The sequence below is a fragment of the Cryptomeria japonica genome, chromosome 3 (assembly GCF_030272615.1).
Source record: "Cryptomeria japonica chromosome 3, Sugi_1.0, whole genome shotgun sequence".
In the NCBI taxonomy this organism is placed as follows: Eukaryota; Viridiplantae; Streptophyta; class Pinopsida; order Cupressales; family Cupressaceae; genus Cryptomeria; species Cryptomeria japonica.
The window spans coordinates 565,269,699-565,283,770 of NC_081407.1; the positions used below are offsets into that span (position 1 = coordinate 565,269,699).

The following is a 14,072-nucleotide window of genomic DNA, read 5'->3' on the forward strand; positions in this document are numbered from 1 at the left end:
AAAATATTAGCTATTTGTTCCTTTGTAGATACATACTCTAGCTTCACCTTCTCTAGTAATGATATTTGATTGACACATGTTTAGTCTTTGAACATTGCACCAGATTATTTGACATGTTGATAGCACTAGAATTATCAGAGTATATAACCATAGACTCATCATGAATAATTCTGATATCCTTCAACATTTTCTTCATCCAATCTACCTGAGTGCAATTATTAGCAGCAATAATGTACTCAACTTCAGTGGTAGATAAGGACACTGAATCTTGTTTCTTGCTAGCCCATGAAATCAAATTCTTACCCAAAAGAATGCTCCACCAGTAGTGATCTTCCAATCATCTGTATAACTAGTCCAATCACCATCAATATAGGCACAAAGCATGAAATCGTCATTCCTAGGATACCATAATTCATAGTCTATAGTTCCCTTCAACTATCTGAATATCCTCTTAACAACAGTAACATGACTCTCTTTTGGATCAGCTTGATATCTAGCAGCCATGCACACAACATGCATAATGTCCGGTCCAGTCTGTGTAAGATATAGCAGTCCACCAACCATAGATCTATATAAACTCTGGTTATCTTTAGGAAATTCATCATTCTTGGACAATTTACAACCAGTCACCATAAGAGTTCCAACTGGTTTGGAGTCATTTAATCCAAACTTCTTCAGTAATTCCTTCACATACTTAGTTTGAGATATGCAATCATGTCTCCATTATCTGACAATGAAAATCCATCAGGTTGTTCAATGTAAACTTCTTCCTCAAGATCACCATTCAAAAAGGCAGATTTGACATCCATCTGATACACCTTGAAACCTTTATAAGCAACATATGCAAGCAACAATCTAAAAGCTTCAAGTCTGGAAACCAGAGCAAAAGTATCCTCATAATCAGTCCCTTCTTGCTGTGAATAACCTTTGCAAACCATTCTAGCTTTACTTCTGACAACTTCATCGGCTTCCTTCAATTTATTTCTGAATACCCATTTAGTACCAATAAAATGTTTATCCTTAGGTCTAGGCACAAGTTCCCAAGTGTTATTTTTTTTAATTTGATTTAGTTCTTCTTCCATAGCTCTCATCCAACTTTCATCTTTACAAGCTTCAACAACATCTTTAGGTTCAACTTTGGAAATCAGACATACTTCTTTTGTAGCTAACCTTCTTCTAGTCATCACACCTTTATTCTTATCACCAATAATCTCATTTTCAAAATTATTCAATCTTACATACCTCAAAGTCTTCTGTCTGTTCTAATTTTCAGGTTCCTGCACTCCTTCACCAGCAACATCCAGATTAATAGTCTCTACCAAATCATTCTGCTTAGGTTCTTTAGGCTAAATAGGAGCCAAAACAACATGTTGACCATCATCATAACTGCATTCTCTGATCTCCTTCCCAAGGTTCTCATCCACCTTCACATTTGCACTTTCAACTATCTTTCTCAGTCTCTTATTGTAGCACTGGTAGGCCTTGCTCTTTGTTCAATATCCCAATAAAATACCCTCATCACTTCTAGCATCAAACTTACCTATATCCTCATCTCTTTTGATATAACATTTGGTATCAAATACTCTAAAATGTCTCACGGTAGGAACATGACCAAACCAAAGCTCATAAGGGGTCTTACTGATATCTCCTTTGATGTGAAATCTGTTGAATGTATAAACAACAGTGCTAATGGCTTCTCTCCAGTAAATCTTTGGAATATTTCCTTCAATCAGCATAGTCCTTGCAACAACCAAAACAATTTTGTTCTTTCTCTCAACAACTCCATTTTGCTGGCGGGTTCTAGGGGCAGATAATTGTCTTCTGATCCCATGCTTCTCACAGAATAAATTGAACTCACTAGAACAAAATTATCCACCTCTATCAGATCTCAGACACTTCACCTTTAATCCAGACTCAGTCTCAACCTTATCTTTGAATATCTTGAGTTTATCAAATGCTTCTGATTTCTCCTTCAAAAAGACAACCCACATCATCCTATAATAATCATCAATTAGCAATATAAAATATCTATCACCTTGCACACTTCTAACATTTATAGGTCCACATAGGTCAGTATGCACAAGATCTAGCAGTCCATCATATGTATATTGCTTTCTTTTGAAATATATTCTCGTTTTGTTACCCAACTGACATTCCTTACATGTCGGATTAGTAGGCTTAACAATCTTAGGTAGATCTCTAACAGCATGTGTAGAGCAAATCTTAATCATTGAATCAAAATTTACATGACACATTCTCCTATGCCATAGATAACTCTCATCAATCTGAGCAATCAAACAACTTTTCTCACCAGAATTCAAATGAAAAATGCTACCTACAATATTAGTTCCAGATGCAATCTCTATACCAAAGGCATTTAAGATCTTTCATTTACCATCCTTGAATTGTAGATCATAACCCTTATCAACCATCTGCCCAACACTTAAAAGATTATGCTTCAAACCTTCAATATACAAGATATCATCAGTGTTATCCTTACCATCAAAAGAAATAGAACCGCTCCCATGGATCACACAAGCTTTGTCATCTCCAAATCTGACTATTCCACCATCATATATTTTCATTCTTACAAATTTAATTTTATCACTGATCATATGATGTGAACAACCATTTTCAATCACCCATTCATCTTTCTCTTCAACTTTAGCAGCTAAAACTTTCTCCTCAATAGTACAACTAGTGGAATCAACTGGTACAAGTCCATCTTCCTTAATGGAAAGGAATACAACTTCATCTCCTTTAGATTCTTCATCTATAATACCTTCATCGGTAGCATAATAATAGTTCTTCTAATTTCTAAAGTTCTAGTTAGACTTGTAAGGCTTATCATACTTCTCATGCTTCTCATATCTATCATTCCTATCGTGCTTATCAAACTTATCATGTTTGTCATGCTTAGCCATTATCTTTGGGTATCTAGAAGCAAAATGTATTATCTTATTACAAGAGAAACATTTCAAAGGCAACTTTCCATCATACTTACCGGCAACTTTAGGCAATCTTTGGGCAATCAATATTTCAATCTCATCAAGCTCCCTTTCTTTCTTTTCAATCTCTCTTCTCTCTCTTTCATATCTACATATACTGCACTCATTAGAATCATACTCCTGCTTGCCAGATATAGATGCAAATTCTCTAAATGTTGTCTCAGACTTTCCATGGGATTCTCCAAATTCACTCAACTCAAATGTTGCAAGCTTTCCAACCAACATATCTCTTGTCACTGTAGTCACACTCTAGATCTCATCAATAGCAGCAACCTTATGCTTATAGGTAGGAGGCAAAGATCTCAACACCTTAACAACAATTTCATCTTCCTCAATGGTTCCGTCAACACATCTAATACCTAGGACAAGGTCATTCACCTTAGCCATAAAAGAGTGTATGTTCTCATCATCTACCATCTTCAATGTATCATACTTTCCTTTAAAACTCTACAACTTAGCACCTCAAGCTTCACCCAGATCTCATGTGCGGTTTGAAGACCCATTACATTTGTCATCTCAGAATCAGCCAGGACACTAAGCAATGCTTCCTTCGCTCTAATATTATGTTCTACTTCCTTAACGTCATCAGGAGTAGATGGTCCATTCTGAGGAACAACATAGACATTCTTTGTAATCTTCCAATAATCTTCACCAAGACATTTCATGTACACTTCCATCCGGTCCTTCCATATAGCATAGTTACTTCCATCAAATCTTGGATTGTCCTTCTTAAAGATTACACCTTGATCTACCATCCCAAATCTCCTCAAGTGGTCAATCTTCTACTAGAGGATCTAGCTCTGATACCAATTGTTAGAAGCAACCAAGAGGGAAGACTGAGATAGGGGGTGAATTAGTCTTCACCAGAATATAAAACTTAACCACAAAACATAGATCTAATAAATTGTAACAATAAGGCAGATAAGAAAATTAATAGCACAACACACAACACCAAGATTTTGACGTGGAAAACCCAATTAAGGGAAAAAACACAGTGGGAGCCTACCCACAGTAAGATGATACTTTGTAGTAGCATGTGAAAATATTACAATGGGGAATGCACATGCATTCAGGCACACTGCCTAGAGCTCACTGCTCAAATATAATGGCCTGGAAGGCTACAACCCTCAGGGAAGTCTCACTGACTTACAATAAGATTCAGACTACACCACAAACTCAACATCGAAGGATAAATCACTTGTTCACACATAAACCTCTCTCTAATAATGCAAACACAACAACGACACCCAAACTACATGACTATATCACCTATATATACAATTCACCAACCTTGATAACAAGGTCAGCTAAACCTTCACCCCTTAATTACAAAATTACATCACACGATACAAAGATTGACCACTTGACCAATATGATGATTTACATAGCATAACATGGTCCCAATTCAAATTTTCAATGCACAACTCCATCGAAAATCATGCCAAGATCAACCGCAACATGATACACCACCATAAATACCACATAACATACAAATCATCACCGATTGATAGAAAACACCAAAAAATAACACAACAATCAATGTGGATCATCAAAACAAATAGGACATGATTAATAAAACACCAACAAGCATGTTAGAATCATCTAGAACAGTTGCACAAACACCTCTTTTCATATCTTCATTTGTCAATGTCTAGAAGCTCAAGAACACAACCAATCAGCAAGTGTCACAAAGAAAGATAACTTGTGGAGCAAAAAATCATGATCCAACTAAAATGAAGATACACAAGATCATCCAAAACAATATCCCAAAATCTTAACACCAGATTTGATCACACTAGAATATATTGGAGGAAATATCAACCTCTGCAAAATAGAGATCAGCAAAAAACAAACTACAAACCGGATCAAAAAATCTTCCCAAGTTGCAGTCACCAGAGAAAATCACAGGAATATGTTGACATCAATGAAAACAACATATCCTAGCAACAACAATGACCAACAATATCCAACAACCCAGATGTTATCGAATGTTCTATAATGAATATATGATGATGCAAATGTCTAATTTTTCATTTTCTATGCTATGTGTTGTTGCTTCCATTGTGTTACTCTTGGTGCATTATTTGGACCATTCTCTTTGAGGATCCTCTGGTTCATGACTATGTCAGATAATATCAGATCTTGTTGTGAACCTTAAGGCATTCCTTTGGGCGAACAAATTATCAAATTGAGGCAGGTTGCAAGTGTGTTCAATAGATCACCAATGGAGAAGCAATTGAAACCTTGTAGTCAGATCGCCGAGTTGAGGCAGTTGTACCAGAACAAAGGAGGAGATGCTACAAAGAAGGATGAACCCTAGGAGGGTAGAGAAGATGATGGAGGATTTCAAGAATGAGATGAGGAATGAGATCTGAAATGCATTGGCTAGTTTGCGAAGGAATCTAGAATCAAAGGATGAGTATGAAGAGGTAGGAGAAGAGCTTGAGACTGAAGAAGTGGAAGGACCGACATATGAGGTTGAAGAAAGATTTCTTAGAGCGGTGACACGAGTAAGAAAAGTTCATAAAGTTGAGGTTTCAAACTTTTTGGGTTCGTTGAATCCAGAAGACCTAATAGACCGGATCAGAGAATTGGAGGACTACTTTGAGTTTGAAGATGTTAAGGACCCACGGAAAGTCTGGTTAGCACAAACTGATGCAGAGGTATGCAACAGTAGGGTGATAAACCCACCTACACACCTTGGTCTTCTTTACCTTGAGTCTCTCTCAAGGCTACAATCACACCTCAAATATGAAATCAGATTCTTACCCCTAACAAGGGATGGCACAACACTTCTACACACTTCCTAAGACCTATTAAGATCTTCCACAATGATACTTTGGAGCACAAGGCAAATATTAGCTTTTGAGGCTTAAACAGGCCTACCGGTTAGTAGCCCTATTTCACTGTCTTTTTGGATTTTTCTCCAAATTATACCAAACAACACCCTACAAAATTTAGGTTTCAAACACCCTTTTGGGATTATTATCATATTCCAAAAGATTGGAATTCCACCCTATTCCTGCACTCTTCAACACCTACTTGGGTCACAGGCCTAATTGATCAAGTTAGACCGATTTTACAAAGGAGGTATATGAGAATGGGATCACAGGAATGTTCCAACTATTTAGGAGGTTTCTTCTATGTCCAAATACTCCAATTCCCTCAATTCAATGCATCATCTCATCAGTACTCATAATATGCTCAATGAAACACACCTAATCCAATCTAAACCCTCAAACAGTTTAGACTAGGGCTTGGTGGTAAGGTTACCAACCAACTCCTCTAACCTCACCCCTCTGGAATCTCAGAATACATGCCCCTAAATTGCATTCTACCAATGGCCATCGGATCCCAATGAGTAGATTGCAAGTTAGGGTCCCATTTGCATTGTAACCCTTGAAAATGGAGGGTTTCAGACCTACAGAGGGTAAAATGCTTATAACTTCCACTAAAATTCACTTCAAGAGGTCAGACCAAATGAATTGGAAGGGTATCTCAGGGTTCTTTCTAATCAAATCAAAAATTCATCAGTAGATCTCACACCCTGTATGAACAGTACGGAAAAATGTCATTGTTCTGGCAAAATCATACTTGTTCTATTCACTTTCTCCACCAAACTTTACAAAACTATCTACTCTCCCTTTCCCACAGTTTTCCAAGCATGTATATAAACCTTTTCCAATGTCCATAACCAAATTTTGAATAGTTAGGACCGTTGGAGAAGTAGTTAGCATCCTACCGGCAACTTTGAAAAGTTGCTTGACAATAAATGCAACATTTTGCAACTTATTACAACATTGGTTATTAACCACTTAGACCTTATGGAAACACATCCAAGGTCATTATTTGTCATTTTTAGACTCCAAACACCTAAGACAACATCTTAGACACACCAACATTGAAAATCCAAATTCCAAGCCTTCATGGCCTAATAGACCTCTAGGTTTATATGCTCACCTAAGAGATTATTGACCATACAAATAGGAACTCAATTACTTCAAGGGTGATCATTGATCCAAACCATTATTACATCACAAATTAACATGTAGACACCACCATGTGCTTGAAATAGAGGTGTAGTGGAAGGTGCTCTGCATCACAAACTAAGTTGAAAGGGCATGTTGCTTTATGGTGGAAAGAGTTGCAAAGAGATAGAGTGGAGAATGGTGAGATGAAAATAACCCAGTGGAGGTAGATGGTCGTAGGATTGAAGGCTAAATTAATTTTGGGAGACTATGAGTTGGAGTTGTTCAAAAGGTTACAAAACTTGAAGCAAAAGGACATGAGTGTGAAGGAGTACACTAAAGAATTCTACAAGGTGATGATCAGATCTATTCATCGAGAAATGGATAGGGATAAGGTAGCTAGATATATAAATAGACTCTGATTTAATGTCCAGGATGAGATGAGTATGCTAAAGATTTCTATAGTTGAGGAGGCTTGTCAATATGCTTTGAAGGCTAAAGATAAAATGAAAAGGAGACAACATAAAAACTCTATAGGAAAGGGGAGATATAAGGGGCAGGTGAATGGCAATATAGAGAAGCATAATGTTAGGGAAGAACCAAAATCTAAGTGGAGTAAAGAACTGGATCAGAAGACATAGAGAAAAGGTAGTGGAAGTAGCAGTAGAGAATTTTTAGGTAGATGTTTTAAGTGTGGAGAAATCAGACATAGATCTTTTGAGTGTAAGCAAGGAAAGACAAGGAATTGCATGGCAAAAGAGGATCAGGAAGCTAGAGTTACTAGAGAGAATGCGTTAGAACCGAAGCAGGGAGAGTCCCTTTAGTTTAGAAGAGTCTTGATGGAGCATATTAGTGAAGATTCCATACCTACTCCAAGGAAGAACTTTTCCGGACTATTTGCAAATTAGGTGGTAAGTGTTGTAAGGTTATTATGGATACTAGAAGTATTGATAATTTAGTGTTGTAAGGTTATTATGGATACTAGAAGTACTGATAATTTGGTATCAGAGGAGATGGTAGTGAAGCTTGGTTTGAAGAGGCTTGAGCATCCCAGCCCTTACAAGGTGAGATGGTTGCAAGATGAGCATAAGGTGGAAGTGATAGAGCAGTGCTTGGTGAATTTTAATATTGGACCTTTCAAGGATGAAGTCTTGTGTGAAGTTTTTCCTATGAGTGCTTGTCATGTTTTGTTGGGTAGACCTTGGCAATTTGATAGAGGATCTATTTATGATTGTAGAAGAAACCTGATCACTATTGAGAAGGATGGGTGGAAGTTTACTTTGGCTTCTTTAAAGGAGAAGGAGAAGGCAGTGAATAATTTGAGTCTTGTGAAGAGTTGCACTGCTAAGAAGTAGGTTGCGGAGAATACACTGGATGGTGGCATGGATTTGCAGAAGGATCTGGTGGATAGGTTTGATAGAAAGGTGGTACCGGATGGCAGAAAGGCTAAGGTGATGGTGGCAGACTGGATGAAATCTTATGGCAGAAATAAATTAGAGTTGAAGAAGAAAGAGAGTAACAGTCAGAGACAATGTGTAGGTATGGAGCAAGTAAAGGGAGATAAAGAGAATCAGAAGCTAGAGAATCTGGTTGAGGTTTCAGAAGAGGTTAGGAAGAAGTTTGCAGACAAAGAAGATATTTGGATCTGAAATGAGCATGAGATCTATATCCCGCATCCTTTTCAATGTTCATGAGTTTCCTCTCATGGATCATATTTTTCTACCTAGGGTGTCTAATGCAGGAGCATCCCCTTTCTATGGGCAATCTTGCATTTACCAAAAATATTTGCTTTTAGTTTTGTTCTTGTTGCAGTTTTTGTGTTACTTTTAGGTTTTTTCCGGTAGTTATTTCTTTGTCATTGCAAATCGGATTTTTGACTTCCAGGCTTGTTCTTGTTCATCATTCCATATTTCTAGTTCATTTGGATTCTTTTCTGGCAAGTTATTTTTTTTGGAGTGTCTGTTTCTTGGTTCCCGGAGCAATTTTGGGCTTACCATCTATGTTGGAGATTTCTTCTCGTGCAGAGCGATTCCTTGGATTCCTGAACAATTTGGCACCACATACAATGTACTTAGGCCCTTGGTTGACCCTCCTTTGTGGTTCACACTTCATGTTTGTTCTAGGCGGATGAGATCTTCACATTTTGGGGCCGATCTATTTTACATATTTCATTTTCCTTCCTTGGTAAATGTAATCTTTTGTGGTTGACTCGAATGTGTTTTGAATGGTATATATATTGTTGTATGTGATCCTTTGAGATATAGCGAAGTAATATGATGATCTAGATTCATAAATTATAATTTGGACACTTCTTGGAGGTCCAGATAAATTGTATTCTGGGGTGTAGTCTATAATCGGGCATGGTAGCTTGCATGTAACCCGGATGTTATTGGATGTTCTATAATGAATATATGATGATGCGGATGTTTGATTTTCCATTTTCTATGCTCCATGTTGTTTCTTTCGTTGTGTTACTCTTGCTACATGATCTGGATTGTTCTCTTTGAGGATCCTCCGAGTCATGGTTGTGTTAGTTTGGTAACGGAGGGCTTGATAATGGAGAGTTTGGTGGTTGTGGCGGTTGTGGATTGTCATAGTTATCACCCATTTTACATGATTGAAGTTGGAAATTCGGATTTAATTAACAAATTTCAACAAACAATGTATTTGAAATTAAAAAACCTAATTTTAATTAAAAAAATGTGAATAAATCATAAAAATACAAGGAAATTGAAAAAAAGCATACCTATTGGAAAGATTTTACAAAAAAAAAATTTAGAAATCGGATATCTAGTAGATATCTAATATTAGATCGCTCTATTTCGCTTAGCCCGTGGGTAAAAATAACCCACAGGTTGTCTCAGTTGAGTATAAAATACCCATATGGATCGGATATCCGATCCATGAACCCTTTTTCATTTTGAAAATACGATGTACATGTATATTATATATTATATAATATATTATATATTATATATTATATATTATATATAATATATAGTATATATTATATATTATATATTATATTATATATATTATATATTATTCATATATAATATATAATATAAAATATTATATATGACATTATATATTATTCATATATAATATATTATATATGACATTACATATTATTCATATATAATATATCATTTATTATATATTATATAATATAAAATTTTAATAATATCTAATATCCAATTAGAATCAGATAAAACTAATATTAATCAGATATCTGATATAGTTTGTATTGTGCAATGGCTAAATGTACTGAAATCCAAGCCAAGCAGAAAGTCAACACGGATTTTTCACATTTTTGGGTGAGTCACGGGGGCATCATTGGCTAGGCAATATTATATCACATGCATTCATATTGGGGGGTTTAATATTCCAAAAAAGAGGGTGCAATATATTGCCTATCGGTGAAAATAGGGTGGTTTTTAATTTTGGCTATGAAAAAATACAATATTTGGTGAAAATAGGGGGGCTTTTAATTCAGGCTATGTAATGGGAGGGGGTGACAAAAAAGGAGTTTAGGGCAATATTTTTTGAAAATAGGGGGATTCTTTAGTATGCCATGAGCGCACGTGTTATAATCCAAGTTCACTAAGTGAAGCCCCCGTGGGGTGACTGGAAAAGGCAATTTTTTTCATATCGCCAATTTTTGGCCCCTCATGATCTTGCACATACCTAGTACATTTGGACAAGCCCGTTCAATACATATAAATTATTATTTCAATTTTATGGAGATCATTACAAAATTGGATCCTTGTCTTCCATTAATCAACACAATCTATCAAACTAAATTTATGTTGTTAATTTGCTTCTAAAATCATTTTTTCTTGCCAAGATTATGTTGGTGTTGAGAGAAACCCACACTCTGTCAAGAATCAAGATAAAAAATTCACAATAAAGAGTACATCAAGTGGAATTGGGTGCTTCCACTTCAAGATCAACCAAAGGGGAAAGTATGGTAAAAGGAAAATATTTGGCTTCAATTGTTTATCCTTGTATTTTAGCCTTTCACCATTTTCTTTCCTTCAATCAATGAGCACTAAAAAAATTATATTACATCAAACTGGCTTTTAAATTCTCTTACATTGGCTTATATAAGATAATTGCCATAAGAAACTACCTAAAACACCATTCAAGAAAGAAATTCTTTATAAACCAAAGAAACAACATAAATATTAAACTAACTAGAATAAACCTAAGGAGATGTCTTATAAGATATTTAATGTCTTCTTTCAGATATCTAGCATTCCCTAATAGCTTTCTTTGCCACAACCCTATATGTCACATATGCCTAGTTTGGTGCATACAATCACATCTTGATTCTAGAGGAATTCCAATAGCCTTCCAACAACTCTTCTTTAACATTTGTATACATTTTCTTCAATTACCAACCCAAGCACTCAATAACTGGGCAAGAGAGATATTACAAACCATCAATGATTTCCCAAAATCATGTGCCCTATACATGTTGTCAAAGCATGCATTTGAAGAACAAAAATAAAACATGACATTCATATTAATGTTTAAAAACATATTTTCAAATATGACATCTTATGCACACAATTTAAACACTTTAGTACATAAGTTAAAAGACAACAATCCAGTTTAAAGAAAAATAACTTAAAATTAAAAAATTAAAAAATAAAATATTAAAAAAGTCATAATATTAAAAATGACATAATTAAGTAATAAAGAAAACTATATTACAAGATAATTTAAAATCTTATCCAAGAAAATAGAAAGCTTACTCTGACGTGGCATCCAAATCTGTATGACCATTGCATTTGACATTTTGTACACAATAAGCAAATTCTAGAGATAAGTTGAATTATGAATGTAAAATCTTACAGTAACGTCACTGAATTGAATTGTTTTGATGTGATATATTTGTGAAATTAATCAATGGCAATGACAGATATGTGGTAAGCTCGCAGTTTATTCCAGAGACCCGGCCCCGCTGAGTTGCTGTCAGCTCTGAATTTGACGTTACAATACCCCCCTTTTTTCTGGGTTTTAGACTTTCTTGCCCACTTTGTTTGACTATCTTTGCATTACCTTCAAAGAGCAATTTTGTCTAAATTCATCTTGCACGTGTTTGTTAGCGTTTACTATTGTATGCTCCAGAGTCCAGCCGCCCTTGGTTTAAGATAATGATAGTGATAAAAGGAAGAGTTTTAAGCAGATCGAAAAATGTATTTTTTTAATAATTTTAGATTTTTTTTATTGAATATTGTCTGTTATTTATCATTTCAATCTTTTTTGTTTTTTAATGATAGATCATGAAATGAAATGTGATTTATAATATTGGCATAAAAAATTTATCTTCATAATATTAGATACATGAAAAGTCCTATCTTTAACTAGAAGGAAGAATATTACATGAATAAGAGATTTTAATTATAAATTAATTTATTTAAATGTTAAATATTTAACATTTTATTTAAAATTAGTTATAGAGATTATCTATTAAAATTATTAAAATTTCACAATTCATAATATTATAGTATTTTTCTGAATTTGATTATGTATGTATAGATCTTATGTATCTTAAAATCAAGCTTATTTTAAGTAGGAAGAATAATTAAAATATCTGATATATAATCTAAGAATACATTGACAAACATATCTAAATTCAGAATTATACAAAATTGTAATAAAAAAAGATATCATTGAATAACAAAAATAAAATCAACTAATATTATCATTAAATTTTACTAATTTTATCATTAAATTTTACTCTAAATAACTAAATAAACATAAATTTTGTAATAATGTATCCATCAACCTTAATAACTATGATCTAAAATACTGGTACAATCTAATCTGAAAATAACAATAATCAACACCGTAAACCATAAAACACTGATCTTTAATCATAAATCTTGTGCATACAACCCCCAACCTAAGAAAATAAAAATCTGAGTTCGAGTCCCACCCACTTCTACAACAAATTAAAAGATCCAGTAATTTTATTTCACGTCAGGTTTCAACAATTGCGAATAAACTTTAAACATCAAATTGTTTCCATGGAGCACAGCAACTTTCTGAGCTCCAATATTCCAAATGAGACATAACATGCGAATCCTTTGTCAATGCTTCCCTCAATCAATCAAAACATTACAGCGCAACAGTCGATAAAAAGGGAATATCGTATTACTTTCCAGATTTAACAGAGAAATTTTCGCATCTCATAAAGAAATTCTAAGAACAACTGTCAGACCCGATTTTACAAGTTTCCGAGCACATTTATTTGAAATTGAACAAGGTAATAAAGATCTGGATTCAGAAAACCCTAGCCTTTTGCAGTGGCGGAGCGAATCTGGCAGAACTAGAGTGGTAAAGATCATCCGATTCTTGCCAAGAGCCTTCGTCAAAATTTAGGGCATAACTGAATTCATCATAATGAGATCGGAGTGGCTTGCGAGGGTAAATGGATCTGAGCCTGCGAACAAATAATCTCCATTTAGGGCCGCTTCGATTCCCCGCTTCCTCCATCAACGACTCCGACCATTCCCCTGCTCTTCTCACGCTGTTCCATCCTTTCTTCCACCAGTTTCCGCTTCCACTTCCACTTTCTTGGCTCATCTTCCTACTCCATTCACCATTTGCAATACAATATTCTTCCTCCTCATCATCACAGAATGAGCAGCAGTGATTCACAGATCTCTGCTTGCCCAGCCTGATCTGTGGGCGATCCATCCTCTGTGAGAAAGATCTCAACATTGCAAATAACAGGGGAAGGGATCCTTCCTTGTTGATTAAAAAGGGTTGGGTGAAGATGAATAAATAAAAGGGCGGCCTATCCGACAATGCCTTTGAATGTCGAATCTCTCACCTAACTATCTTTTACCTTTTGAATGCTATCGGTCAAACCAACACTCTCTCCTACACGATAAGCGTGGAAAATATTGCACACACCTGCACGCTCTAAAGCCGTTCAACTGTGGGACCTCACCGCCGCACACATTTTGTGATTTTGTAATAATATTTTTGACTAATAGATAGATAAATTAATATATAGCAATTTATGTATTTATTCAATTGTTCTAATAAAAAAACAAATATCAGTTGCAAACAAAATGTA

The 14,072-nt window shown here is 35.1% G+C and overlaps 1 protein-coding gene across 1 annotated transcript; it reads right to left on the minus strand.

The window, feature by feature from the left end:
* Positions 1-13,118: 13,118 nt before the first annotated feature.
* LOC131075664 (uncharacterized) lies at positions 13,119-13,771 on the minus strand. The gene has a single exon (XM_058012506.2). It carries the CDS (start codon positions 13,709-13,711, stop codon positions 13,271-13,273), a length of 441 nt encoding a protein of 146 aa, XP_057868489.2. The 5' UTR covers positions 13,712-13,771; the 3' UTR covers positions 13,119-13,270.
* Between the last annotated feature and the right edge of the window lie 301 nt (positions 13,772-14,072).

Bases quoted from the DNA above. Each gene is read 5' to 3' on its own strand.
- LOC131075664 (XM_058012506.2), bottom strand. From the start codon at position 13,711: ATGTTGAGATCTTTCTCACAGAGGATGGATCGCCCACAGATCAGGCTG.